General features: G+C 41.0%; 2 protein-coding genes across 13 annotated transcripts in view; both read right to left on the bottom strand.

Moving 5' to 3' along the window:
• Positions 1-4,819, bottom strand: part of FAM13C (family with sequence similarity 13 member C) — a 132,078-nt gene extending 127,259 nt beyond the window's left edge. For 6 of the 8 annotated variants that reach the window (XM_068688752.1, XM_068688756.1, XM_068688757.1 and 3 more), the window contains exons 1-2: positions 4,483-4,667; positions 664-760 (exon numbers count right to left, since the gene is read on the bottom strand). The gene's annotated coding sequence lies outside the window, so the exon portion shown is untranslated. Of the gene's footprint in view, positions 1-663; positions 761-4,482; positions 4,668-4,743 lie in introns of those variants that run through there. The other 2 variants (XM_068688749.1, XM_068688750.1) reach the window with 2 other exon arrangements.
• Positions 4,820-4,822: 3 nt separating this feature from the next.
• SLC16A9 (solute carrier family 16 member 9) lies at positions 4,823-25,333 on the bottom strand. Of its 5 annotated transcripts, none has more exons than XM_068688764.1 (7): positions 25,005-25,333; positions 20,889-20,951; positions 19,034-19,262; positions 9,813-9,956; positions 8,798-8,893; positions 6,016-6,924; positions 4,823-5,709 (listed from the first exon to the last, which is right to left on the bottom strand). In XM_068688764.1, the coding sequence occupies exons 3-7, from the start codon at positions 19,227-19,229 to the stop codon at positions 5,531-5,533; spliced, it is 1,524 nt and encodes a 507-aa protein (XP_068544865.1). In that variant the 5' UTR covers positions 19,230-19,262; positions 20,889-20,951; positions 25,005-25,333; the 3' UTR covers positions 4,823-5,530. The 5 variants fall into 5 exon arrangements, with proteins under 5 accessions (XP_068544865.1, XP_068544867.1, XP_068544864.1 ...); XM_068688766.1 differs by lacking the exon at positions 25,005-25,333 and adding an exon at positions 24,463-24,887; XM_068688763.1 differs by lacking the exon at positions 25,005-25,333 and adding an exon at positions 24,213-24,389.
• Positions 25,334-26,991: the final 1,658 nt, after the last annotated feature.

Genomic DNA, 26,991 nt, shown 5'->3' with positions numbered 1-26,991 from the left:
GTAAAGCTCTTTTCAGGACTTACAAATTATTTTAAAAACGTTTTAGTCTATAATATTAAGTTCAAAATAAATATGCATAAGGCTGATAACTGAATTCTCCATTCAGGGAATTAACTGTGTGAAAGCAAATCCCAAACTTTGACACAGATGGTAAATTTGAGAGGAAAAGTATATTCAAACTATCTGGGAAGTAGTAATTGTATTCCGTAAAGGCTGTCTGGTAAAAGCTGAGGAAAGGTGCAAGGGCTATTCTGCAACTAGAGTCTTACCACCACTCCTTATTTCAGTTCATACGCCAGTGCCTACACTATTTCTTACTGGAAAAGACACGAAGAAATATGTGATGGGAAGAAACAACACCCTCCATCCCTAGAGTCTTACCATCCCTGCCAGAAATGCAAATATATTCAACCTGCTACCTGGTGCAGTACACACATGCACAAAGAAAAGAGAGTCATGGGAATAGGGGCTTGATCAGAAAAGTAAAATAAAACTTTTTCTTTTCATGTAAATTTCATTGGTATTTGCTGGTGGCTGCCTCATTTCTCTTTGTTTTGAATGAAGATCAGAAAAAATGGGCTACGAATCTCTAGTTGGAGTAATTATCTCTGGCACTACACAGTGCCATTTTGCAGAAATAATACAGTTCCAACACATTATTACCTCTATGAAGAAATCTTTGAAGAGCTGTGAAGAAATAAAACATGGTTAGTCCTTGCCTGTTCTCTGCATCTAGCTTGCACAACATCTGAGGTGAGGACTGAAAAAAGAAAAGAGGAATACGGTAAGCGGAGACTTCAGCATCCTCTTGCACCATGCGTGAGCACTGCACAAGCACATGTAAAAGTCAGGCAGAGGTAGATTTTTATCTGTATTTCTCCAACAGCACACAATTTCAACAACTTTGATCCTCAGTGATTCAATATTGATTCAACTGAGTTGCTCTGTATGGATTTTAGCACCTCTGTCTTCTGTAGTCTTGTGATTCTTGTTCTTGATCAGTATTAGAGAAAATCTGAAAAAGGTGGAAGACCTTCTAATGTGACATCTTTCCTCCAAAAAACTGAAATGGTAGCAGCAGCTCTGTTAGCCTTTCCAGTTCCAGCCAAGATGACATAACCCTGTTTTCAGTAATCCAGTCTGTCACAGACAAATCCAAGCCTCCGATTTCTGAAGCACCACTGTATGTGGTGTGCTCAGTGGGAATTCCCTCTTCCCCATCTCTCTTCCTCTGTTTTTGGTAGCCAGAACAGCCAACCATACACACAAAACAGCTGACTACTTAATTCTATTATTACAATTGATAGTGCCTAGGGAGACACCAGACTGTCAAGCCCACTCTCACAAATATAATTCTTTTGTCTCTTATTCCCTTCACAGCACTTCCAAATAAACCTGTTTCATTTGGAACAAAGAATAAATAACAAAAGCATTTCTATGAACCCTTGCCCTCATACATGGTTTTATTTTAATTCAAAACATGGCAGAAGATTTCAGTTATCCCAATTTACAAGGGCACCCCCTAAGTAATGCAAAGCGGGGCGAGAGCCACTCTAACCCAGGGCCATTTTAACTAAACAGCAAAGTAATTTGATTCCAACAGAAGGCAGCATGACCTAACGCAACCTGATGTGTATTTCATGTTAACACAATTTAAAGTTATAACCACAGAAAAAAGTACATAATCTAGATATGATCTGTAAGTATAGAGTTGGTCTGAGCACTGGCCATTTACAGAACAGGTGGGCAGGCTTTCGTCTTGTTACTCAGCAACATCTACTCATTACTGTTAATGATAGAAAACATGTTTACTTTTGACATGAACTGTGACACCACAAAAAGGTAAGAGGTTAGACTCTCAGTCTGCAATGACAGAAGGCAGGGGAAAAACACTCTGTAGTGAGACCCTAGAGCCAAATGATGTGTCATCTTCACATGCTCAAGACTCCCATTCCTCACTAAATGAAGTCTTGAGCGTCTGTGGGCAGAAAAAGTCAAGAGAGCTGCATACTTGGTTTTAGCTCTGACCGAGAATCTTCTGGTAAGATAGCTGACAAGTCCAACTTGGCTCTTCAGCATAATTAATTGAGTCTGCAGCAAAACATCACTGAAATAGTCCTTTGAATTTGAGGAATTATATTCCAAACTAGAAAGAAGCTTTTGCCACTTCCTTTGTCATATCTGTCCAGTTTTTGTATCATTTATGTTTTACCAGCATAATACTCAGGCCAACACATACACTAGACTTGCCCTTCCGAAGAGCCTCGCATGAAATATCTTTCAAGTCAAAAACACTGCAATGTCAGTATAATCCAGTGCAAACATCTCAGCCAATTTTCATAGTACAAGATTCATAGCCCTTATTCAGCAAATTGTTCAATGGCAGTATGTGATGCTGGAATTCAGTATCAGCAGGATGTAGGCAAATTAACAGCTACCAAAGGAATGCAATCAATTTTTGTAGCTAGCCTTAAAAACTACAAATTAAGCAAGGCACATAACAGCCTATAAATCTAATAAAACTTAGCTGTTTCATTTTTCTCATGTTTTGGTAACTACAATAAATGTTAAGATCTGCAAATAAGATAAATGTTCTATTCATGACTGACTCCACAGCAACTAATTAATTTACGCAACAATAACTTTTTCTTCTACAATAGAGTATAAAGAATAATTATCTAAGCCTCTAACTCCTCCTGTTCTAGAGCTGTTTGTCAAGGACTATATGATTCAAAAGGATGCAGAATTAAATACTACATGGCAGAACTGTATATCTACCTGCATCTAAGAGCCTGTCAATGTTAATGACGTAGTTATCAAACAAATGAGGCATAGATAATCATGGTGTACCTCTCCTAAAAAACATTTGAGCCTATTTGTCAATTTGAATGAAGCCTGACAGACAGAAAAAGTGAAAGCTCTCATACAAAACTCAAGTTGCGGCAACCCTGGAAGCATCTTCTTGAAAATGAACCCCCTCAAAACTAGAGGAGAAGTGAAAATCGAAGCATTAAATCCTTGGTCTTGTTTATCAATTATTATGGTCACTGTAATCAACCAGCTGGTTAGGATTAGGAGTCCTAACACATACTGACTGCAGTGGTAATATAAGATTTTTCCACAGCTTGTGCTCTTTCCTCCCTGACGGGTAGGGTTACATCAGCAAACTGTCACAGATCACTAGTCAGATTTCCAAACACATCAAGCTGTCTAATAATAGATATTATTTCCACTGCAAAACCGTGCTACATGTTGCCCAATCATCAACATTAATTGCAACTGATTTTTTCCAAAAACTGACAAGTGATGTAATAACAGTTTCATATTTAAAGTACTAAGAATGCATCATTGGCAGGAAGTGAAAGACTTTAAAAGATATTAATCTGCAGGCACACACATTCTGATTATATCCAGTATACCACAGCAGTTTCTCTAAGATGTGTAAAATGGTACCACTTTCGTGTGCATGTGGTGAAATCTTACTACAGCTGCCATACAACTGATGCAAATCCACACAGATACACCGGACACCAATTTGGAACTGGAGTTGCATTTTTACATACACTGAGTGCTCGATATTTTTTCCACGTGCATTAAATAAGCGATCCAAGAAATAAAAACCACAGTAGTTACACCCAGATGATACATGGAGGAAAATATACAAAGCCAAATAACTACATTGTTATTTTTGTCAGGCTTTAATACAAACAGAAATAAGTGAGTCCCAGAGACAGCAGAAAATGTCTTAAGACAACCTGCTTTTTCCCAACTTGGGTCAGAAAAGGGAACAAAACTTTCATGTATGTCTGCCCCACTTAAAGGTTATATCACTCTTGCTTAATGAGTTCTGCAAAAACAGTAACTCTGTTCATAGGACTGAGACAATAAAAGATGCTAATTTCTTATCTGTTTTTTTATCTTACATGTTGTTTATGAGCCAAGGTCACAGCAGACATCTGAAGACAATACTAATGCTGAGAAGTAGTATGTTCTGCTGGGGCAGCTGCAGACAACTGTACAGTATGCAGATTAGGAAAGTCTAAGAACTTCCACCCAATACAAGATTTCCCAACACGTTCCAGTAAGGTTCAGTCCTAGAGCAAGAAGCCAAATCTCACAGGATGTGCCACCAGTGGAAAGGAGATTCCTATGATTACAACATGAGAGCAACCAGACACGTCTTCAGCATGGGAGTAGCAGCAAAGCAACAGCTACTGCCCAGGGCCTGCAGGGCAGTGAAGACCTAGCTGAGCCATCCTGCCTTGTATCACCTGCCTTGCTCAGGAAAGACTTCAGCCTCACGCAGCATCCCCCCCGTCATGCCAACCTCAGGGTACAGGCTAAACTCAAGGGAAAAAACAACACAGGCACGCAGAGCTGGACTGCAGCTAGAGAGTTTCTGGGCAGTAGCTTCAGGAGCTCACAAAGAGCCTGTTTGGTGTTCAAGTGTCCCAACTCTCACCACCTCTGCTTGTCCCTTACCTCTTCTGTTATCACTTCACCACACTTTTTCTTGATCCTTTTTACTTGCTTCTCTCCTTGCTAAATCAATTCAAAAAATAACAAAGAATATATAGTTATCACGTTTTACCTTTTTCAATCAAATCCAAATTCAATCAAATTTAAAGCTCTATGACTAAGCACAAGGTCTCCGCAGCAGGTTCAACCAGCTAAACCGGAGCCGTGCAACGGGAGATGCACCCCATACTGCCAGACTGCAGCAACTTGCTTAGAACCACTCACCTGCAGGCTTCTGTGAGCATATCTCCAACTCCAATCTAAAGATGTTCAACTTGCATAACCAAGTCAGCGTTTCTTTACGTGGTTTCAACAATCATATTTATTCCTTGGTTTAAAAGATTTTGGTTCAACAGTGTTATAAACAGACTTCACAAAATGTGCAATATTTATAAACAGTTCTTAGTTGCAGTGGTAGTAAGAATCTTTACTTCCATCATGAAGTTCAGTTACACAACACAAGGTTGGTTTTGTTCTCCCTCTTCTTCCCCTCTCCAATTGGCACTTCATCGTAAAATTGGAGAAACATTAAAAAGTCCAAAAAGTTAATCTAAACACGTTGTTATAAGCACCTTGCCACAGCATTACATTCTCATAAGGCAAATTAATGTTTTGTAAAGTCTGATTGTGCAACTTGGAGACCTATAAAAGGTGACAGAAATGCCAACCTTCTTGGACAAGAAACAGGCCTTCATTTTTGCTTCAAAGTCTTCACCCCTCCACACCACCCAACCCTTATAAAAAACAGTACAGCTGATAATACAGCAGAATATACCCATTACAGGTGAAAGGAAATTACAGTAGACAAAGGCTGAAAACACAGTGCATAGTAGACATAATAAGACTGTTCTTAAAAAAAGAAAAAACGGAAGAAAAAAAGGAACACCAACCAGCAATGGAATTTTTCTAGTGGATGAGGATTTTTGGACTTCATAAATAAGTGGAAAATTACTAAAATACTTTGCTCTATAATATAAAAAAAAAAAAGCATGAAGTGTTTTCCAGTTGTCACCTAAGCACTAGATGCAACTTTGTAGGAGTAAGTATTTGGAGGCAGCTTTGAGCTCTGCGTGGTACAGGCATTCCAACAGGGTAGTGCTGCCAACAGCAGAAGAAATCCTCCCAGTAAAACACAAAAGCCACTGAAGTAGAATGCAGTGTCATACTCTTGTGTCCAATCATAAAACCAACCTGAGGGTGAAAATAAAAGGAAAGAGCATCAATGAGGAGTTAAACTAAACACAGCACTGTAATTTAGAAAAGCATCATTAAATAAAGAGGACAAAATCTAATACACACTTTGACCACTTACACATGAAAATGTGCTTTTCATCAAAGATGAAAACAGAACAAAATCAGATTGCCTGGTTCAAGAGAAATAGGATTTAATTTTTAAGATTTTGACTTCATCTTTTCATCGTAATTAGGACCAACTAGAATTAATTTGCCTGTGGGCAGCTCTTTCTGTTAATTTTAAAATATCTAACTTGACCTTACCTACAATTGGTGGTCCGAGGCTATTCCCAAGTCCAGCAAAGAACATCAATATCCCATATGCATGAGTCAGTTTCTCAATTCCCACAGTCTTCGTTGTTACATATGGAAAAATTGACCAGTTCCCAGTCAGAAAACCCAAAATCCCAGAAAGCATTGCTAGTGTAATGTAACTTTTGGCAAATGGAATTGCAAACAAGGCCACTCCTGTCATTAGTAAGGTGATTACATATAGATATAAAGTGTTAATCCACTTAAAATCTGCCAGTATTCCTAAAATAAGTTTGCCAACTGCAGTCATAATGCCTATAATGGAAATAAGGGGCATATGATAGTCTTCTTCATCAATGTTTGCACTTCTTGCTACATCTTCCATGAGGAGGGAAGGAGGAAATCCACCAATATCAAAGAGCAAGATGGCAACAAAGAGAGCTGAAAATACTTTGTTCTTAAAAAGAACAATGGTTTCCTCCCAGTAGTTCAAATAGAGCTGCCACTTTCTTTTGGCAAGTTGCTTGCAGAAGTTTGTCTGTTCCACGACTTTCTTTTTATAAGTGTCTTTCTCATTTACATTTATTGAGCTTAATACATTCTTATTTATAGTGTTATCTTGTTTGAAATCAGGCACATTGTTAACGCATTTCTCAGCAATACAGCCCTTTTCAAGGATGCTTATGTTTTCTTCAACAGTCTTTTCTTTTTCATGGTAAACAAAACATTGGTCTGGGACTTCATCTACACATGATTTTTCTGGTGAAGGGGAATCTGATGACTCCAATGGTCTCATTAGGCTGCCACATGCTAATATATTTAGAGACAGTGCACCAACTATTAGCAAACAACCATCCAGTCCATACAGGTCAATAAGCTCTCTTTGCAATGCCGCATATATAAAAAGTCCAACACTTGAGCCTACAAAATGAAAATAAGATCAGTTTAAACTGAAGAGCTGAGAACTTCATTCTCTAATAACAATTTGCCACATTTCAGCAACTACAAAACACAGTCCCAGGAATGCTGAGTTATTAGTGCTCCTCTTCCCAATTTAACAAACTGGCGTGAGAATTTAACAAACCTTTGTGAGAATGCACAACCGTCTTTATTGAGTATGCCCAAAATAAAAAGCTTTTCAAAATATCCGAACAATTTATAATGATTAACACTAGCAGACACTTCAGAAACAAGTAGGATACATTTTCTATCTGACAAAAAACATCAAAAACATTTAAGCCATCCTTCTGCCATGCACATACATACATATATTCCTTCAGGTACCATTTTGAGTTAGTACAGTTAGAATTTCATCCAAGATTATTTTCCCCTTTCTCCTCACTGCTGCCACCTTCCTCCTCCAAGGCAAGAACAGACCAGTGGTTCACCAAGAGCCCTCCTACAAACAGCAAGTGACTATTTGATGTTTAGGGAGGGTGGCTCACATTTTAGAAGAGAATTTACTCCAAAGGCATTTCTGAAGCCTTGCAGGGACTCCAAATGCAAACACACATTTGAAAAATTTGGCTATTCAGAAGAAAATATTGAAAGGTACGCAATTACTACAGGTACAAGCATTTTATGCAATCCTACTAATGTAAAGAAAAAGCTCTTGGCTGAAGCGAGCAGAAGTCTATCGGATTATAATTCAATGGATCTCCACTCACGAATACAGAGCATTGGTTTTACAAGTCAAATTAAAGACAATCTTTAATTTGAAATTATTTTCTGAAGACTGTCCCTAGGTTTTATTAAAGCAATTCATATACTTCAGTGCTAAAAACACAACAAGAAACTTGTAAAGTTCAGACTTGTTTTATCTTTGAGCTACTAAAATCAACTAAGACTCAATAAGATCAGGTCTTACAGCAGACCACTTGTAAACCCAATAAAAGCCAATGAAAACATTTCTAATGGACACTTCTGTAGAGATTCCCCTTCAATATGCTGGTATGGATCAGGTATTAATATTTTGCAACATTGACCACATTGATCAAGCTTCTCTCTAATAACAGCTATGTGAGAAAAGGGATCGGATGAGAGACACTGTACAACACAGAAAGCCAGGTGTGGAACAACGTGCTTCTATATCTATTCTGACTTGGTTCATTAAGTTAGCAATTCCTTTTGGTATAAAGGACAACACCACACAACCTAAAGACCCAGAGAGAGGATGAGAAAGGCTGTCCAGCATCCTTCAGAGAATTTCCCTTGTATTATCAGAGGCTCATTCCTCTAGGACCCTTGTAACATGCACGGACATAAAGTTCAGATAACCTTTTGGAAGATTTCAGATATTAGTCTCCTTTTATATTGGAAAGTAAGAAAAGAAAGAAGAAAAAAAAAAAGAAAAGCCCAAACGTCAATTACTCCTTAACAGACAGAGCTTTGTGAGATTACAGTAACCCAGCACTTCTATCCTGTATCTCCAGACTTTCTCTTACCTGTGATCTTGTTTAAGTACAAAGAGAGCTCTACAGAAGGTTTTCCCTGGCATTACTCATGGCATACAGCCCAAGCTACTTATAATCTGCTTTCATTTTGGTAAACCTCCTTTTCTCATCATTATGGATAACCTGCACCATACACCTATAAATGTAGTTACTATTTTATGTGAAGCCTGCTGTTACATGATTATTGCTACTATGTTTTGACTTGAGAAGTACATTGCTACTATGTTTTGACTTGGGAAGTAACGGAAAAACATAATATTCTGTTTTACCGTTGCCAGAGTAATGGTAGCTGTGTCCGCACTGAAAAGTTTGATAGAGAGAACAACAATTAAAAATCATACCTGTTGAAATCAGACCAAGTGCAAGGCCTCTGCGTTTGTCAAAATACTGGCAAGTGATGGTAACCGTTGCAGTATACAAAAGGCCACATCCAAGCCCTGGAGAAAGATTTGGGATAAAGATTTGGGATGCAAGAAGCATGCAGCATACTCTGGGAAATAAATGCCCCCATTTACTCCCCATATGATACAGCAGCATACCCCAGACACAGGGATATCCTTAGATCTGGCTCAGCACCGGTCACACTGACAGAGACATTAGGCTGCCTGCACTGTCCCACCCTTCTCTCCCCACAGCCAGTCCCATTTCCTGAACCTAGATGGAGCTGGCTTAGTTTGAGGATTTCACCAGCTCAGGTTCTGTGCTACATGGAAGCAGTTAAATGGCTTTCAGTCCTGGGGCTGGCCCTGGCAAAGAGTACAGCTTCGTCTGCATGGCACCATGCCCAAGCCAGCACACCCTGCTGGGTCCTGCTGGCCAGCGAGGTGCCTGGATTCTTGACACAGTTAATCTGCAATTTGATAAACCACCCACAGCAGCCCTCTGCAGCGGAGAGATAGGTCACCCCCTGCCAGGAGAACAGCACTTTCATGCTTAATACCTGAGCATATTATGTTCAATCCAGTTATGTGGAGAACAACACCACTCCTTAATTATCTTTAATTTACCAAATTTGAATGAGTACATAACAAAATTCCTGAAGAGATTTTATTCCTTTAAGATTAGCACTTCCTGCCCACTGAAGAACTGCTTGAGTCTATCCCTTAGGTAAAACCTGAGTCTTTCCACCTCTAACAATTGCTTCAACAGAGGACAAATTGTTTTTGAATTCTGACAAACATTTACTACATGGCAACAGGCTGCCTGTGTGACCCTTCCCCCAATCAAAATAATCCTTGCTAACTGAAGTCCCAGACTACAGCTGCCTATGTGAATCAGCTTCCTCTTCCAGATTTGTAAAGCAAGACTAAGAATGATAAAGACTAAATGTCTATATAAAAGGGAGCTCTTTCTTACCAACAACAATCCCATATGAAAGATATAGGAAGTATATGTTAGGTGCAAAACTACTCATCATAAGGCCACCAGCCACCATAAAGCCACTGAAGATTGCTACTGGTCTTGCTCCAAAAGATGATACGCATATGCTGCAGACAGGACCTAGAGAAAAAGCAGGAAAAACATTTGTTGTAAATAGCAGCAACAGGAAGAACTTAAAAAAAACAACAACAAAAAAACACTCAGACTGTGGAAATGTTGTGTGTAATACTTATTTAAATATATAATTAAATAACGATCAAGAATATTAATTTTTACATGATTCTTAAAAAGATAGGTTATAAAAACATAAATGATCAACCCTGCAAATACGTTGCTCAAGGAGAAACTGAAAAAAAGAACATGAAATTGTAATTGGGGAAGAAGAGAGAGAACAAAACATTATTTAAACACAGGATGATACATACGCACACTTAGCCTTAACACTGTGCCCACAAACCTAAGGAGTTGACAAAAGTTCTGAAAAGTGTCTTCATCTGTAGGTACCAACAAAATATGACCTTCAGGCAAGCTTTAGTCAAGCTGATTTTTTTTTTTTCCATAGAGACTAAAAACTGCATTTCAGAAAAGACGGTATTGGTAGTTACCTTGATATAAGATGAAATTTTTAAGAGTGAGATGGAAAATAATGTCTTCTGATCATAATCACAGTAACAATGCCACCTGGTGCTTAGATAGAGGAAATATCTGCTGACATGCCAGATAAAGACAAACGGTACTCTTCCCTGATTTTCTGGGGAATTAAATACTTCCCAGTCAGCATTTTATTTAATAACTGCTTATTTCCCTGTATCGTTTTTGACTGTACAACTACGGAAACCAAAAAGGTATTTATTGAGAATATCCAAAGCAATATTTAAGATGTTTGGAAAAGGTTTCTCCCTCTCTTTATTCCCCGATATTTTTTGGTTGGTTAGTTTTTCAAAACAAGAACAAAGTGCAGGCAATGTTCATATTCTGCTTGTACTGAATCAGTTCTTCCCTCACAGAAGTTGTAGAATAAGCATTTAATTTTCTGTTGTGTGACCTGGAATATGCCTTTTAGTCTGAAGTAGCAAGCAAGCTTGGTGTTCTGCATAAATAAGTAACCAGCAAAGGACTTGGCTTGCAAAAGACAAATTCTCTTCTGAAACCCCTCAGTTCCAACTATTCATAAATATGCTTAGCTATTAGTTCCACAATCCTAAATGTGGCAGCCATTAAATTATAAGTTAAATATATGCACAAATGACATTACTTATAGAACAACAACAACAATAAAAAATCCCTCACCACCTTTGTATTGCATTCACACTGAGGTAAAGGCACTCCATGATCAACTGCTACAGTCTGCAAAAGCAGTAGTTCAGGAGTCTGCCATTTGTTCAGGTTGGCCCTCCCTGACTCACATGAAACTCCGGTTCCTGGCAGATGGGAGCTGAGCCGAGAGATGATATAAGGTGAACAAAAACAGTTGGAGCTGATGACGGTGCTTGCCTAGGTCTACAGACAGAAGCAAGCAGCTGGGAATGTAGACAAGGTGTTTGCGTGGTTACCAGCCATGGGACAAGCAGTTCTGGCAGGCAGAAGCATGGATTTGCTAGCAGGTGAAACAATCCTCAGATAGAAGGCAGGTCAGAACTTCTGCCCTGCCTGAGAGTTGTTTAGGGAACTTAAAAAAAGAAGAGAGCTTGAATCAGGGCTTATCCAGACAAGAGCCAACAGTTGAAGAATAAACAAAGTCTTCTGGGGAAGCTGGGTTTATAAGGACTTTGGAAATGATGAAAAAAGAAGATGTAAGAACTTGCTGCTTCTCAAAACCAGCATGCTGTGAGAATGAAAACTGGCCAGAATAACTTGGGCAGCGTAACTTGCTGAGAACAAAAGCTAAGAGCATTAGATTGATGCTGACTCTCAGAATTAATGAGTAGAACTGGCAGATTAAGATAGGTACATTTCTTAAAACCGAAGGATTTAAAAATAAACAAAGGATTGAATCTGTATTACGTACCAAAAACCTTCTGCACTAAAAGAACATTATGTGGTGATAACATAATTCAATTAAGCAGAGGAATTTGCACTCTTTTCTACTCTTTATTTCTTACCCACTGCCCTGCTAAAACAAACAGTATCTGTATTTTGACACATTCTTCTTTGAGAAGCTCTCCACCCAGCCTGCGGTGGTGGTGCTAATAGCGATTGCACTGGTGGCTATCAGAAAATCTGAGGTAAAGCAGGACCTCCCTGCTTCCAGCCAGATGAAGGGAGACAGAGCTGAGGAACACATCTGCGTACCCTGACAAGGGCACTTTCCTCTGGAACACCATCAAAGGTATCCCTGACAGGGTCCAAGGAGACATTCTTCCAGCTTCTCTCCATTACGAAAAATAATCCCAAAAAGAGAATAGAAAGTACAAAGAGATCTTTTTGGTCTCACATGGAAAACAACCTGCACAGAGCTAAAGAACCTGCTCCAGTAAACTCAGAATTAATGTGTCATCTCACACAGCAAGAGATTTGGCATCTCAGCAATGGCACCACTTATAAGAAGGAGCCCCAGAATAACTATTGAAACTGTTATTATACGTTTCAGGACAAGAAGAAAAACAGCTCCGTCTTCCCCTCCACACTAGGCCCTGCCCTCACACTTCCCTCATCATACTGCTAGAAAATAAGTCACAAAAGAAGAACCCCCCAATGACAGCCAGTATCTTTGTTTCATTTTCCTGCCTCTCCACATTCCTTCTATTTCCCAGAGCTGGCACTGCTTTCAACAGGCGCCGTACCTTTGGTTATTACCATGGTATTTGCACAGGAGTTTACTGTACACAAACATGTAATTCTCTAGGAAGTAATTCAAGCACAATGGGCTAAAGGCAGTTAAATCTGGTCAAACATCCAACTTTCCCAGAGTGCGACTGCAACTTGCTCTGTGAACTCCTGCCCCGTGGATTTTGTTCAAAGTGGACGCTCCTATTCCCAAGAATGTGAGAGTCAATGTACAATCAGATGCAAACAGCTTTTCAGGCAGTTTTATTTAGTCAACTATTTCAGAAAGATCCTTCCACTGATAATGCATTTCCCACCATAACTTAAACAGAAAATAGACTACTAATGGCAATCCTCAATAGGAAGCACAGAAAATGGCTTTTAAGCCAGCGTTTCTTCAGTTTGCTAAGCAACTCAGGAGTTAGCGCTGGTACTAGAAGAGTATTTGAAGACAATGCTACATATTTACCTCTTTGACAAATAAAATCCCTGGGGCTTTTTTTCTTCTAAATGATGCATCTTAAAAACTAGACCAAAGTCTATCAGAAAAGAAACCAGCCCAGTTTATCAGAATGGCAGCTAGCTCTAGGAGGAAAACTGCATTGCTCTCAAAGACTTCGAAGGCAGCACAAGGGCAGCCAGTGCTCTTCTGCACACAACCTGTCAAGGCTCAGCAGCCTGATAATTGTATTTTATGCAGGCGAGTGGTCCAAAAGCTCCCTGGACAAAACCAGGAGCAGTAGCAGAACAGACAGGTTCTTACAATAGATCTTCAGGTAGAAAGATCAAAGAGAGAGAACTCCTTCGAGGAATCAATTGTACTTTGATATTTTCATTAAGATTTTAGGAATAAATAAAAGACTTTAACCTCAGTGAGACCCAGATGTGACAATGAGTCCTTTGTGAGATGTGAAAACAAGCCATCTGCTGCTGACAAAAGAACTTTGTAACTGCCATAATCTTCTGACCTCTACAGACACAACCCTTCCAAAGCAGATGCTTCAGTCTGCAGCTTCACTACAGAGTTGTTTTCTTTTGCAGGCATCGAGAGCTAACATACTCTTCCTCAATCTTCTCACATGGAGAGAAAAAAATCTGCAAGCAAATACTCCCCTTTCCCACTCTATCTAGGATCCTCCCTCCTTCACCTCATACACACACATAACTTATTCCTAAACAAGCAATACCAGACAAGAGTTCTTTTTCTTATCACCTGCATCAATCTGACCCACCCTACTCATTGGTATCTGTCCTAGCCCATTGAAATGGTAGAGTAGAAGCAATGCTCACAGACTGTCAGTAAAATCCACTGGACATAACAAAAGAACATTTTTACATATGAAAAGCATTGCTAAAACTTGTTCATAATAAGTGTAATATCCTCCAAGTGTCTGTATAAGAATCAGAAAAAACCTTTCACACCAGACAGAACCCCCTCCCTTCCAACTCATTGAAAAGATTGCTCCTTTGTGATAAAATTATTAAATGAACAGAGCTCCTCTTTCGAGGAATCTGGGAAACATTTCCACTCCCTCCAAACTACATACAGCTTCTGTAGTTTTAAGTGAGAGCTATCTACATGCAAGATTTTTGTCCAAAAGTGCAGATGCTGCAAAGGTCTTCTACACAGTTGTACAAATATTGATTAGAAACACAAAACTAAGCTTTTTTGGACATTTAACATGGCATACCTCAGGCCAGCAGAAACACCCCATTAATTTATCAAGAAAACCTCGCATTTGTTCATTCTCCATTAATAAAGGCAAGTGGTAATGGGACACATATTATTGGTGTCTCCTGCAATGCCAAATACTCTGAAATCAGCTCTTACTATAAACAGCTTTGGTGCCAATTACAGGCGCCAAGGTCTTTGTCTGTTTTGCTTTTAACAAGTATAACATGGCTCTAATTTAATTTCAGGCTCCAAATGCATGTAAAATTAAGAACACTTGGTGCAGGAGAAACAAGCTATCTTCAAGAACATAAATATCCTCCTCTGGCCTGTTTTACCAAGGAAAACATACTAAGCTCTTTTAATTTCTTCCTACATAACAAACCCTACATCATTCCTGGAGCCATCTCCCACATCTACTACAGCCTGATCAGTGCTATGATAGCTAACATCGTAGATGAGGTCTCACCTCTGCCCTGCATGATGACACTGCTGCTTTTCTTTCTTTTTTAGGCGCATTCTTTTCAATACATGGTAAAGTCACATCACAGAAAGTGATGATGACTCAAGTCACCCTGCAAGGAATCAGGTCCCTGTCCCATCCCCTTCTCCAGCCAGGGACTGAACACAGGCTTTAGCCACACTGTCTGTACTGCAAGAGGACAGAAATCGAACACCAGGCTAGCAGGGAGTTCATCTCAATAAACAGGGTGCTGTGCTGGGTTTCTATGTCTTGGTCTAAGTTTAGCTCTCACACAAGTCAGAAGTAAACACTGTAGAAAGTATACCAATAGAACAAATGTGAAAGGACTCACCAGCATCTACTATTTTTAAAATGTTTAAGCTTATGTTTACAGAGGGTAGTAGAGAAGACACACACAAATGTTTTTCGCTGCCAGCTGGCATATAATGACATATTCCTCTTTTCAGTGAAATTACAGTATAGATCTAGCAAAGCCACTGAACCTACTTTCCACTGTTAGAGACACCATCTAATATATTTTTCAGTGCTATCAATGAGAAAAATCTCCCTTAAGAAAATAGACATTAACTTATTGCCTGTATGCATGTTGCTGTAAACCTACCACAATGCCATTCTTTTTCCAGTCTGGCACCCACAGTTTCAGAAAGGTGATGCAAAGGTGGATCAGACTTACAGAAGAGCCTTAAGGGTAATTAACAGAGTAAAAGACTGTTGCATTGATGACAAAGGGACTGCATCAAGGTGTAGGCTTAAAAGAAAACTTAAAAGTAATTTGATTGCAGTCTCCAGACACACACCATGCTTATTCAGGGACACTTCAAATATACCACTTAAAGATAAACTCGTTCTTCAGCTGAAAATTAAAGTCAAGCAATGTCCATCATAAGATTACATGCTTTTAAGGAGGCAATTAACTACCAGGTAAAGTTGTAAGAGATGAAGAATGCACTAAGCAAACACTTCCTAATTCAAATGAGAATTACAATCTTTTCTGCATGCAACATGGATCACTTTAGAAGTATCAATATTTGAAAATATGTCTACAAATGACTAGATCGGTACTTGAAAATAAAAATAAAGGAGAAGGAAAGGAAGAAGAAATAGCAGAAGTAAGGAACAGTAAGAGGCAAAGGGACTACTGAAAGGCTTTGAGGTAAAGCTGTCCTGTCACTAGCAAGCAATTCACAGAAGCAATTCTGTTGATGAAATCAGCTTGCTTGGGAAGATTGTTAAATTACTACGTTGTAGATTGCACCTTTTCACATACATGAAAATATGCTAATTTAGAAAAAAGATCAATTAGCCTGATCATCTACTTAACATCATAGGCTACAACACAGAATGATCCCATCTGGCCTGCAATACTAAACATGCAATAGCTGATATGAGAACACAAACAAGTTCTCCTCTTCCATATTCATGAAAAGGGTCTAACTTTGCAGTGTGTTATACCAATATTTTTGCACTAAAAACACATGTTCTTGACACTAGTGACTATGTCTGAAACAAACTTGCTATGAAAACTGCATGAAAAACAATCTGTAAGAGACTGAATGTTCCATAAGCTAGGCTGAAAATGCTCCCTGTACCAATTCAGAAGGCTGATCTACTGCGGCCCTTTGAATTCTAACACAGTGAATGATCAAGACATTTGTAGAAATAAAAAGAATTAAATAACCATATCTTTTTATGTGCTCTCTAGTAGTAACTGATCCTAAATGAACTGCTCTTCAATAAAAAAACGTTTAGAGAATTGCAGTCTTTCAGGTCACTTTTAACACAACATGAAAGCATTTTGATGAGCTTCTTAGTGACTGCCACTAATGCATCCTTCTTGCACCGCATGGGAAGAGAAACAGATCTCCCACAGAGAGGGAATAGAAGATATGATATCAGTAGTCCATTCCTTTGCAAGTTAACCATTCTTCTGCCCGTTCTCATAGACACATATTAAAGAGCATCAATTTCACTCTTTTAGTCCTTGCTAAACTTCCTCCATGAAGTCTTTATTTGCAATAAACAGCTTTTACTACCAGAGTTAAAAGTTACTCCCTCAAGACAAAAGATTTCATGAGAAAGCAATAGGATTTTTTCATTATTTCCTGCTATGTACGCCCACATCAACTAGTAAACCTAATTACTGTGTTTATATCAGTCCCATGGCGTTAACTTTTAAATATTACTACCTAAAGGGTATTGGGGGAATTTTCCAGAAGTACAGTAGTATACCAGCAGGACACAAAATCATAAATTGTCAAAAGCATTCTAGTTTTCAGAAAAGGTTATAATATTTACACTGTCCCTCCAACAAGATTACTGCAAGTAGAGTTATCATTAAGGTCAGATCCCACCTTGGCAAGAGAGGGGAATCTTCCATTTAAGATAGAGCAGGGAACACATATTTTGTTTTCAGTCAACTCTGATTACATCAATGCAATTAAAAGGCCCTGTCTGTACTTTTATTTGAATTAATATTGCAAATTATTAAGCTCTCAAACCCCAAACTAAAAGAATTAAATCACGGTGACAGTGTTCCTCCAGTCCTCTGTCAAAATTTCAAGCAATTTGATCATTCCATAACAAAGTGAATTACAACAGCATCTTCTACTTGTATCATTCGGTCACAGAAGTTTCCATTTGTTATAAAGTACAATACTGAGAGAGGCAAGGCAGAGAGAACTCAAAAATCTGGAATTCACCATGGTGTTGGCATATGAGGAAAGGGACTGAGGCTGTTATGAGAGTGAGCCAGAGACTTCTGGTCTCCAGAGGAAAAGTTTTTCTTCACCCTTTCTCTTGCAATCCCCTTCTGCCTAGTTTTTTCTAAAGTAACTGTCTTGTTTAGACTTCTTCTCCTACTTCATTCTCTCACTCAAGTTTATTTAGGCTTTAATTCTTTCATAATGGGAGTTAAGGCACTTAAAGTATGAAAATAGAAATGTATGACAGAAGATCAGTCTACAGACCTTAGCCCACTTACACCCTAGGACTGAATATAGTCTTCTTGTGGTTAATGATTCACCTGCCTTTGCCCATTTCTATTCTGCCTAGTGATATAAATCCCCAGCACAAAAGCAGCACCAGTATTTGGCCTCTTAGAGTCATACAAAGCAGTGGCCTTTATTCAGTTCCGTATTGTGATGTGAACATCAACCCTGTCTAAAGGAGAGATTTCCTCAGAATCCTGAACCAAATTCTGAAGTTACTTAATTGCTTTTGCCTACAGCAATTTCTGGGCTGACAGGCAATTTTTGTCCACATTCAGCAAAAAGATAATAGTTCCCATGGTGAATCTTTGAAAAGCAGAAGTTAGTGATGTTACCCAGTAAAATACCCATGGCTCAATATTAAAACAATAACAGCAAAATGGACCTATGGACTTTTACAGTGTTTAATTTTCCTGCTGTTCCTCTTCATCAGGTAACAATGTCTTACTAAAGAAAAGCTTTCAGTAAAGTTTTATTTAATGCCACCATTATCCATAACTTTACAGGCTTCAAAAGCAGTTCTCTTCCCCTGAAACAAACAGTGAAAAAGAACCCTCACCCGCCCTAACTGGTGATTTTATTTCTAGCGCTGAAGAATGAGTAACTGGTTTGTTAACTGACTTTTTTTTTTTTTTTTTTTCCCCACAGAATCACAGAATGGCCACGGTTGGAAAAGACCTCTGAAGATCATCTAGTCCAGCCCCCTGCCAAGCAGGATCACCCTGAGCACGTTGCACAGGATGGCATCCAGGCGGGTTTTGAATATCTCCAGAGAGGGAAACTCCACAACCTCTCTTGGCAACCTGTTCCAGTGCTCTGTCACCCTGACAGTAAAGAAGTGACCTCTCACATTCAGCATGAACTTCCTGCCTGGAGCACTCAAGCCATTTCAGAATAGGAATTTGCTCTGTTTTTAAAGATACTAATATAAATGTTACTTAAAGTCTCATTAAATAAAAAAAAATCCCTTCAACAAAATTACCGTTCAGCTTTTCAGACACAGTTTGGTATTTCCAGGTTATTAAAATACATTTATTTTGAATTTTCTGAGGTTAACGTTTTTATTGTTCTTTTACCATTTTGCTGTGGTTTATGTATAGTGGAAGTGGAACTATAAATGCAATGTTCTTACCTATCCTGACCTAAAACAAAAAACGCACTGTCCCTCATTCTCTTTCATCATTTGCAGCTGTCTTTAACATTATTCCAAAAGTACACACAGATGAAAGCATCTGTTAGAAAGGAATCATATCATTTTAAGATAAATACTGTATCTATCTATACTTACTGGCAAGCAATCCGATTCCATTTGCTAGTGATCCAACCCAAGCAGTCTTCCCTTTCCCTTCTCCAAAAGCATCCAGCCATTCTAAATACAAGACTCCAACAGCCAGTGGAGATCCATAACACAAGAACTGAGTAAAGAAGGAAACGACAACAATCACCCAGCCCCAGCCACCATCGGGTGGTTTCCGAAACACCATCTTGTCAGATGAGTGTAGATGTACAGATGAACCCTGTGCAAACAGAAAACAGACAGACAGAACAGGGCATTAGAAATGTGACTGACCTAGGTCTGCTAATACAAGTGAGCTGTACAAGTGAGACATTGCCGAGCAACCTTCAAGAAATATCAAAAATTCAGCATGCAGCAACAAGGATCAGTTACCATTTGTTACTTCTACCTTTTCAGCTTCACGCATTATTCTTGCACTATGATGTATGTCCTACAAACATCAGCACTGTATTACAGAAAGGGGGGACATTTCGTTTTCTGAGTGTTAAGTAGGCTTATTTGAAAACCTATGGCATCAGTATATGGCACAGTGCAACAAGAGAAGCACTTGGCCACCAGCTGCGCCACCATCCTGGGCAAAGTATAATATAGGCTCAAAGGACAAGAAAAGCTACAAGTATAAAACAACCCCAATAAATAATTCGGGTCTGAAAAAAAAATCACAAGTATAAAAATATTATTTCAAGGTCCAAAAGCAACAACAAAACCTCTACTTAATTCTGATTCCATTTTCAAGCATAGTAGTATGCATTTTCACAATGCATTTGCAACCAGATAGCATACTCTGGGGGGGCTGGCTAAGAAGACGACTACTGACATTCTGGATGCAGTAACAGTTCAGAATTTCACTCTGTTGACCAAGTGACATATAGAGGAGTGATGCCTCCAAGAACACTTTGAACATGTTAGTAAGTAAATAAAGTGAGTTCTAAAACTGTATACAGGTCTGGCTTGTACGGCAAGACATGACAGTATTAAACAGGCATACAAAAATCTCTTACAAGCTGTTACAGTGTCTGCCCTCTGCACAGTTTTCACATATCACCACCTTCACCAAACTGACACTAATTTCTTCAGCTCCGTAAATACTATCTACTCTGCTTCATGGCAAGATCCATCATTGGTTCATCTACAACTTTAAATAACCGACTGTCCTCACCTTCTCAAGAGTAGTTTCTGAATGTACAGACTGGCACCTCTAACTTTTAGTGAAGAATTCAGAAGTTCCCAGGCTAAGCTACTTTGGAGTTTGAATACGTGATACGTGAGTTCCCTTGCATGAAACTAACCTGCCCTCCCTCTCTTTAGGGAGCAATCTGCTGAACTGATGATCACAAAACCCATGTTCTGTTCCTGGCTCTCTAACTAACCAGATGTATGATTTTCAACCATTTTATTTTCTTTATCCTGTAGGATAGAGACAGATAAGATCTTACCCAGTTTTCTCATGAAATGTTCTCAAGGACCATTTGCACACTGCAGAGTGTGCATTAAGACTGCTGCAGTAACAGTTCTGCTCTGGGAGATCCCAGGAGACAAAGCAGAAAAATAAACAAGTCTTGCTGCCTGTTTGTGACGAGCTGGGAGCTCTTCAACTTTTCAGTGGAAAGGAAAAAAAACGACTGCTCTATGAAAGCAATTGTATAAATGAGAAGATAACAACAGAACTTCAATTCAAGCTGCCCATACTCCACACAGGCGATTTTGCATGGAAAAGTAAAAAAAAAAAAAAAAAAAAGCTGCAGTATAACAGTATAAATTTTTGAGGAATAATTTTTGAGGAATAATTGCTATAGAGACATGAAAAAGGATACACTTAAGCGATACACTGGGGGTAGATACTCACAGATGACGACACACCACGCGTCCCTCAGCCCCCTACAGATGTAGCTTCAGGTGGCAACTCTACCTGTAGAAAAAGATCAGCAAAGCAAGTTTTCAGCCGAAGTATCACTGCAACGGTGAAAACAACATCTTTTCAAAGGAACTTCAGAAGTATTCATGTTATCAAATTACCTCAGTGGAGAAATACTGATCCTCCCTCAATTAATCAAAAGCTGACAGCAGCCTTGAGCACCAAAATAACAAAAACATAGCCTACTAACATGAAATAAATTTTGATGTTCTAGGTCCTCTGGGGAAAGATTTATGGTTTTAACATAATGACAGTCCTTCAAGATACAGTATTCCAGGTACAAATGTTCTGAAGTTTTCTTTCAGCTATAAATCTAAGTTCTGATTTACTTCTTCAAATGTCTGTCAATTGTCCCTTGATTACATTAGGTGCCAAGGTGACAGCTGACAGATATCAGGACATACCTTAAGGCATCAAAGCATTAAAAAGCTGCTTATAGGTACTTTCCTACAAAAATAACCCTTACAATTATACAAAAGAGGATCACGAGGGGATCCTTCATCTCTAAACAAGATATTTAGACTATACATATCTAGTCACCAAAAGAGTGGGCATATGCACCTCTCCTTGCAATAAATACACGTCACTTGGCTTGTTTTGTCCCTGACTGAAGTAAAAGTGGTGGGAATAAGTAACAGTTTCAAGAAAAGACAGTTTTACTGAGATAAAACAAGGACATTTTCAGAAAGCCACTAAAATAACAGAATACAGTGAATAATCCCAACTTCTAGTTGTTTAAAAAGTAATGTTTAGAAGACAAATACATGTTAGCTATTATATTGATTTCCATTATACTGACACTCTATAATTTGCCACAGACATAACCCTTGATTCAGTTCTGCTATTCTAAACATTCAGTGGGGAAGGGAGGGCAGGGCAGGTGATGAAAAAAGTTTTCATAGCCTGAGGTCATGTAGTCTTTTCTAATAGACTTTAAAAAACATCTGGATCAGTTCCTCATCTGCTGCAAGTCTGCATAGCTTCACTGACTTTAACAGAGCTCTGTCAAGTTACAGCAGCAAAAGAGCTGACCTTCTACATCCTGAAGCCTCCTATTTCGCACAGCAGTGATGTTTCACAACTTTTAGCTAAACTAACAGATTTTTAGATAGCAAAAATAGCTCTATTTTCTAAACACTTCAAGCCATTTAGGGAATGTAACCATCAAGCACAAAGTAAAACTCACCACAGCTTCCCCCACACACATTGTCCTTGAAGTGAAAAAATGATCTATCAAGTCATTTTTATGAGCCACCATGACCTGGCTTTTCTTTCCTGCTCTTACAGACTGCCCCATTATCTCACATTGCTGTGTGTCTGCTACCTAAAACAAGGTGTATTTTCTAACATTCCCAAAAGCATGAAGTCCTACTGAAGACCGCATGCGAGCTGAGAGCCCTGTGTGAAGAGCCCATTCCCTGGAGCCCTCTGCTATGGTACACTGTTAAAGGTGTCCCAGTCAAGCAAGCTGTTACTGTGACTATGGATATCAATGTACCTTTTATTGCTACATTGTTTAATACTTCCCTGCAGGTAACAATCCGCAGTACAAAAATTTAACAGGATGAACAAGAGCTGGCAGTAGGAACTAAACCATCGCTACTCCTAGCACTGCCTGGACGTGCATCTAGTCTGTGCATCTACCTGGGAGGGATCCAAAGTGCCTCTCACTATTGCCTGTCTCTGGCTGGAAGGAGGACAAACATCAAAAATAAAACAGCAGAAGCCCATACAGAAGAGAGCTCAACGGACAAGGAAGACTTGTGTGATCCTGGAAAGAGACAAACAACTGCAGATTTAAGATTTAGGTGGGAATCATTTCACAAGTCTTAACTGTTCACAAAACATAAGGATGTTGATTCGGATTCCAGGAAACCTAGGCACTTCAAAAGCAGAGAAATGGAGAAATAAAGCATAATGAATTAAACAGTAAGTTGAAGCTTGGTTAGAAAAAGCTTTTCAAATAGTTGTACTCACAGCGAATAAGAATCAGAGAAAGAGAGCTGTCTGATGAAAGTCTCTACCAACAAAAAAAAAAAAAAAAAAAAAAAAAAAAAAAAAAAAACTAGAGAACTGAACAACAGTTTTAACACAGAAACATGGTGGTGTCATGCTGTAACCGCTTTCTTTTATATAATCAGCTTTATCACAACACCGAGCTCTTTTTCTATAAATGTTAAAATTTAGCTTAAAGATGACAGATGAGCACACACTCAAAAAAGAATTGGCTTAGAGAACACAATTATGACCAAAACATTAGCCCTCAGCACAGAAACTTGTATTAATCTGTGGCAAAGGGAATCTTGAGAAAGAAAGTAGCAAAACGATTGTTTTGAGTTTGTTATTTGTGCAACTGGAGCCTCGTTAAGTATGCTGGTTTCTATGAGCAGCACATGGCTGCAAAGAAAGCTGATGTCAGCAGAATCACTGGGTGATTAACAGCTCTTCCAGTTTTGCAAGGCACTGGTACAAATTAAGACAGTACTAGGCAGAATAGTAACATCTCCCATAGTAAAGTGCATTAGATTTCACAAACGTTTGCATTTATTCTTCAGTCAACATTCTCACAATTATCATGAGAAGTTTGTGCTACACTTAACTTGTCAGTAACACCTAGGGCGTCAGAGCAGCAGCAGCACACTACAGCTACCCCTAACGCATGCATGCCAAGACCTGCTGCACATCTGCACACATACAGATGTGACAGCAAGCATAGGCACTCTGTTAAATGCGCTGAAAAAGACACACCTGTACTTTGATGACATCAGACTTTAACTGATCTTCTAACAACAGCAGCTCTCCATGTTTAAATATTTGTCTTTAAGTACTTTTACACTGAACACACATTTCCCCCTCAGTTGTCAGCATTCAGGTCTAAAAATTTCTCATATTCCTCTCATTTTCCTTTTGTAGCTTACAGAGAAGGCTCATCAACATAAGCGTTTCCTCCCGTTTCTGCCCGATAAGAAAAGCAGCACGGAGTTTAAAACAAAACACCAGCACAAAACTTCCTGAAAACATAACTTCTTCCCTTTGCGCAAAGTGAGTTCACATAAAGGAGCATCAATCAGAGCAGCACGCAAAGCAGCCAGCTTTGGATAAATCCGTCAGCTCAGCAGAACCAGCCCTACCTGTTTTCAGAGCCTCACGGCCCCAGAGGGGATGGAAAACCTCCCTGCGAGCACAACTGGCTGTCAGACACTAGCACGCATCGATACGGACAGATGGAAGCCAGCGTTGCTATCAGCCACCCACCAGCTAGTTCAGCAGAAGAGCCCTCTGAAAGATGCGCTCACAGCGCGCCTCACGCAGCGCAACCTGCAAGGAAGGGCTCCGCTTGGCGTCCGCTCTCTCCACCCGTCTGCGCCCCTCAGCCAGGTCCTGTGCGGGACAGATGCGCTTTTATGGCCCCGGCTCTCGCCTTGCCCCTTCCCACGCCCCCGGGGGCCTGCCCGCTGCCCTGCAACGCGGGGCCAAGTCCCACACGACGCCTCCTGCCCCAGACCTGCTTTGGCGACGGGCGCTGTGCTGCACAGCGGGGCGACAAGCCACGAAGGGCCATCCTCGGGCACGCTCCTCTTGCAGCACCCAGCGCCATGCAAACGCGCCGAGGGGCTGCCCCCCGAGACACCGAGGGGAGCCCGCGATGTGCTGAGGGCGTCAGCGAGGCGCAGCCGTGGGCACCTGCCGCACACACCACAGGGGATGGTGCCCGCGGGCACCCGCTCGGCCAGCGATGGGCGCTCTCGGCAGGCACCAACGCGTCGGTGGGCACCTGCCGTGGCCGCCGGGGGCGAGGAGGGTGCCCCGGGGGGCTCGGCCCCCTCACGCCCGTGCTCCGCAGGGCGCCCCGCGGAGCCCCCTCAGCGCCTCCGGGCCGCCGACGCCCGGGGCCGGGCCACCCTCCGCGGCGCCTCCCGCCGGCCCCGGCCGCAGCCCCCTCCGCGGCCACGAGGCGCCGCCGGCCGCTCCCCCGGGGGCCGGGCCGCCCCCGCTGCTCCCCCGCTGCTCGCCCGGGGCCCCCGAGGCGGCGCCGTCCCCGGTTACCTGCGCGCCGCGGCGGCGGGGAGGCGGCGGGGGCCGGCGGGCGGGAGCCGCCCCCGGAGAGCCGGGGCAGCCCCGCATCCCCGGCGCGGCGGGGCGGGGCGGGGCGGGACGCGGCCGGTGCCGGCACGAACCGGTTGTAGCCCGGCGGGAGGAGGAGCCGCCGGGGGCTGCCCCGGCACCAGGCCCGGCCTCGGCCCCGCTGCTGCCGCTCCCGGCTCGGCTCGGCCCCCGCCGCTGCTCGCAGGGCCCGGGCGGCCTCGCCTCAGGCGCAGCCCCAGGGTGCGGCGCCGGGCCCGGCTCCTGCCGAGGCGGGCGGGAAGCCCCGCGCCTCACGGCCCCCAGGGCCCGCCCTGCCCCGGTCAGGTTGGCCCCGGCCTCCACACGAGCTGCAGGTGGCAAGGGGAGCGTCCCCACGGAGCTTGCTGAAAGGCTGAAGCTACTCGAAGCGTTTCCAGCCCTGCAGTGCTCGCAGCTGCAGCCGGCGCAGGGCATTAATTCCCCTTTCGGAGCTACAGTCCAGCCATGTGCCTCAGTGTTCAGGAAACTAGCAAGACTACTTGCTACTAGAAGGAGTGACTGCTGTACAATATAAACTCGACACCCACTTCTGTCTCTTCTGAGACATGGTTGTAGGGAGAAGGCCTGAGCTGGCATGTGGTTCAAAGGGGGGCATCTCACAGGAGAAAGGGTAACCAACTGGGAAAGGAAAAAAAAAAAAAAAAAAAAAGGAAAAAAAAGATTGGGGTCTAGAAAACTGGTTGAGGTAGGAAAACAAATAAATAGGATTTAACCTAGGGAGAAGACAGAGGAGAAACACAGTATCACTCTTCCCAAAAAATAAATAAATAACAGAAGTTACTGCAAAGAAAAAGGAATGCTTTTTATGCATTTAACCAAAAGTGGTAAATGGGCCTTAACTCCACCAAAGGACTTTGCATTAAGTATTAGGAAAAACAAGAGTAGTTGGATAGAGGAAGAAACCTCTATGGGAGAGCGCAGCATTTTTGACAACACACACACTTCGGGTTGCCTGCACCAGAAGTGACTGAAGACAGCTGCCCAGCCAGCACAGTCTACATTTACTTGAGTCATCCCTTGGGCTCCGTGACACAGGGTGAAATGGAAAGGCTAGCTGAAATCTTACTACAGACACACAAAAGACAGCTGGAAAATAACAGTTCTGAAACAACCATTCAAGATGTGTAGTTTCCTACTTGTAATACAAAACTAACAACTATGATAAAACCCTTTTTTTCCATACAAGTGTACAAAAGCTCAAGTTCCCATTACAACACTTGGCAGAAGTGTTTTGCTTTTTAAATTCTGCAGAAGCTTAAAAAACAAAGTTGCAGGTTAAAGTTAAACATGGGACAATTCATTCTACCAAAACTGGCTATATGCATAAAAAAAAAAAAAAAAAAAAAAGGATGAAGAAGAATATTTGTTCTCAAGTAGCTGATCAGAGACACCTGCATCAAAGTTAATAGCGGTTTACCTATAGAGGAGCATTCAGAAGAGTTAAGGTGCATCAGTCACAACATACATGGAAATATACTGGATCTTCATGCAGAAGAAGCAGTCCTAGGCAGATGCAAACCAACTTTAGATCACAAACAGCTTTGGACTTGAGTGAGAAAACCCACATTAGAATTCGAATGATCCTAACTGCTTTGTTTTAACTTCTCTGGATGCCCTTTTGGTGGCAAGTCCTCTGCTTTTAACTTAACTCTGTTTTTCATGTGTGTGCGCGCCAGTCAAGTGCATACCGTAATTGAGAGAATGGTCTTGCTGGCAAAAAAACAGACCCATGAAAACAGGCCATAGAAACAAAAGACAAGAGGAAATAGTCCCCCCTCTGTGTGTCCTTTGTCCTTGGTTTCATAACAAGCAATGGAGCTCCCTCCAACTCCAGGTTTCTGATCACAGACTACAGTATTTTGGCAATGGCCATTTGGCTTAGTTCTCAAATTACTGATTAATCTTCTAA

The sequence above is a fragment of the Anas acuta genome, chromosome 7, assembly GCF_963932015.1.
Source record: "Anas acuta chromosome 7, bAnaAcu1.1, whole genome shotgun sequence".
Lineage (NCBI taxonomy): Eukaryota > Metazoa > Chordata > Aves > Anseriformes > Anatidae > Anas > Anas acuta.
Note: the sequence above shows the minus strand (reverse complement) of the source record. Positions and strands in the feature narration are given on the sequence as shown.

Bases quoted from the DNA above. Each gene is read 5' to 3' on its own strand.
- SLC16A9 (XM_068688764.1), bottom strand. From the start codon at position 19,229: ATGGTGTTTCGGAAACCACCCGATGGTGGCTGGGGCTGGGTGATTGTT. The intron at 6,925-8,797 runs GTATGATTTTTA...TTCATTTTGTAG, and splicing joins ACTTGGTCTGATTTCAACAG to GCTCAAGTGTTGGACTTTTT. The intron at 5,710-6,015 runs GTAAGGTCAAGT...TTTCACCCTCAG, and splicing joins CCTCGGACCACCAATTGTAG to GTTGGTTTTATGATTGGACA.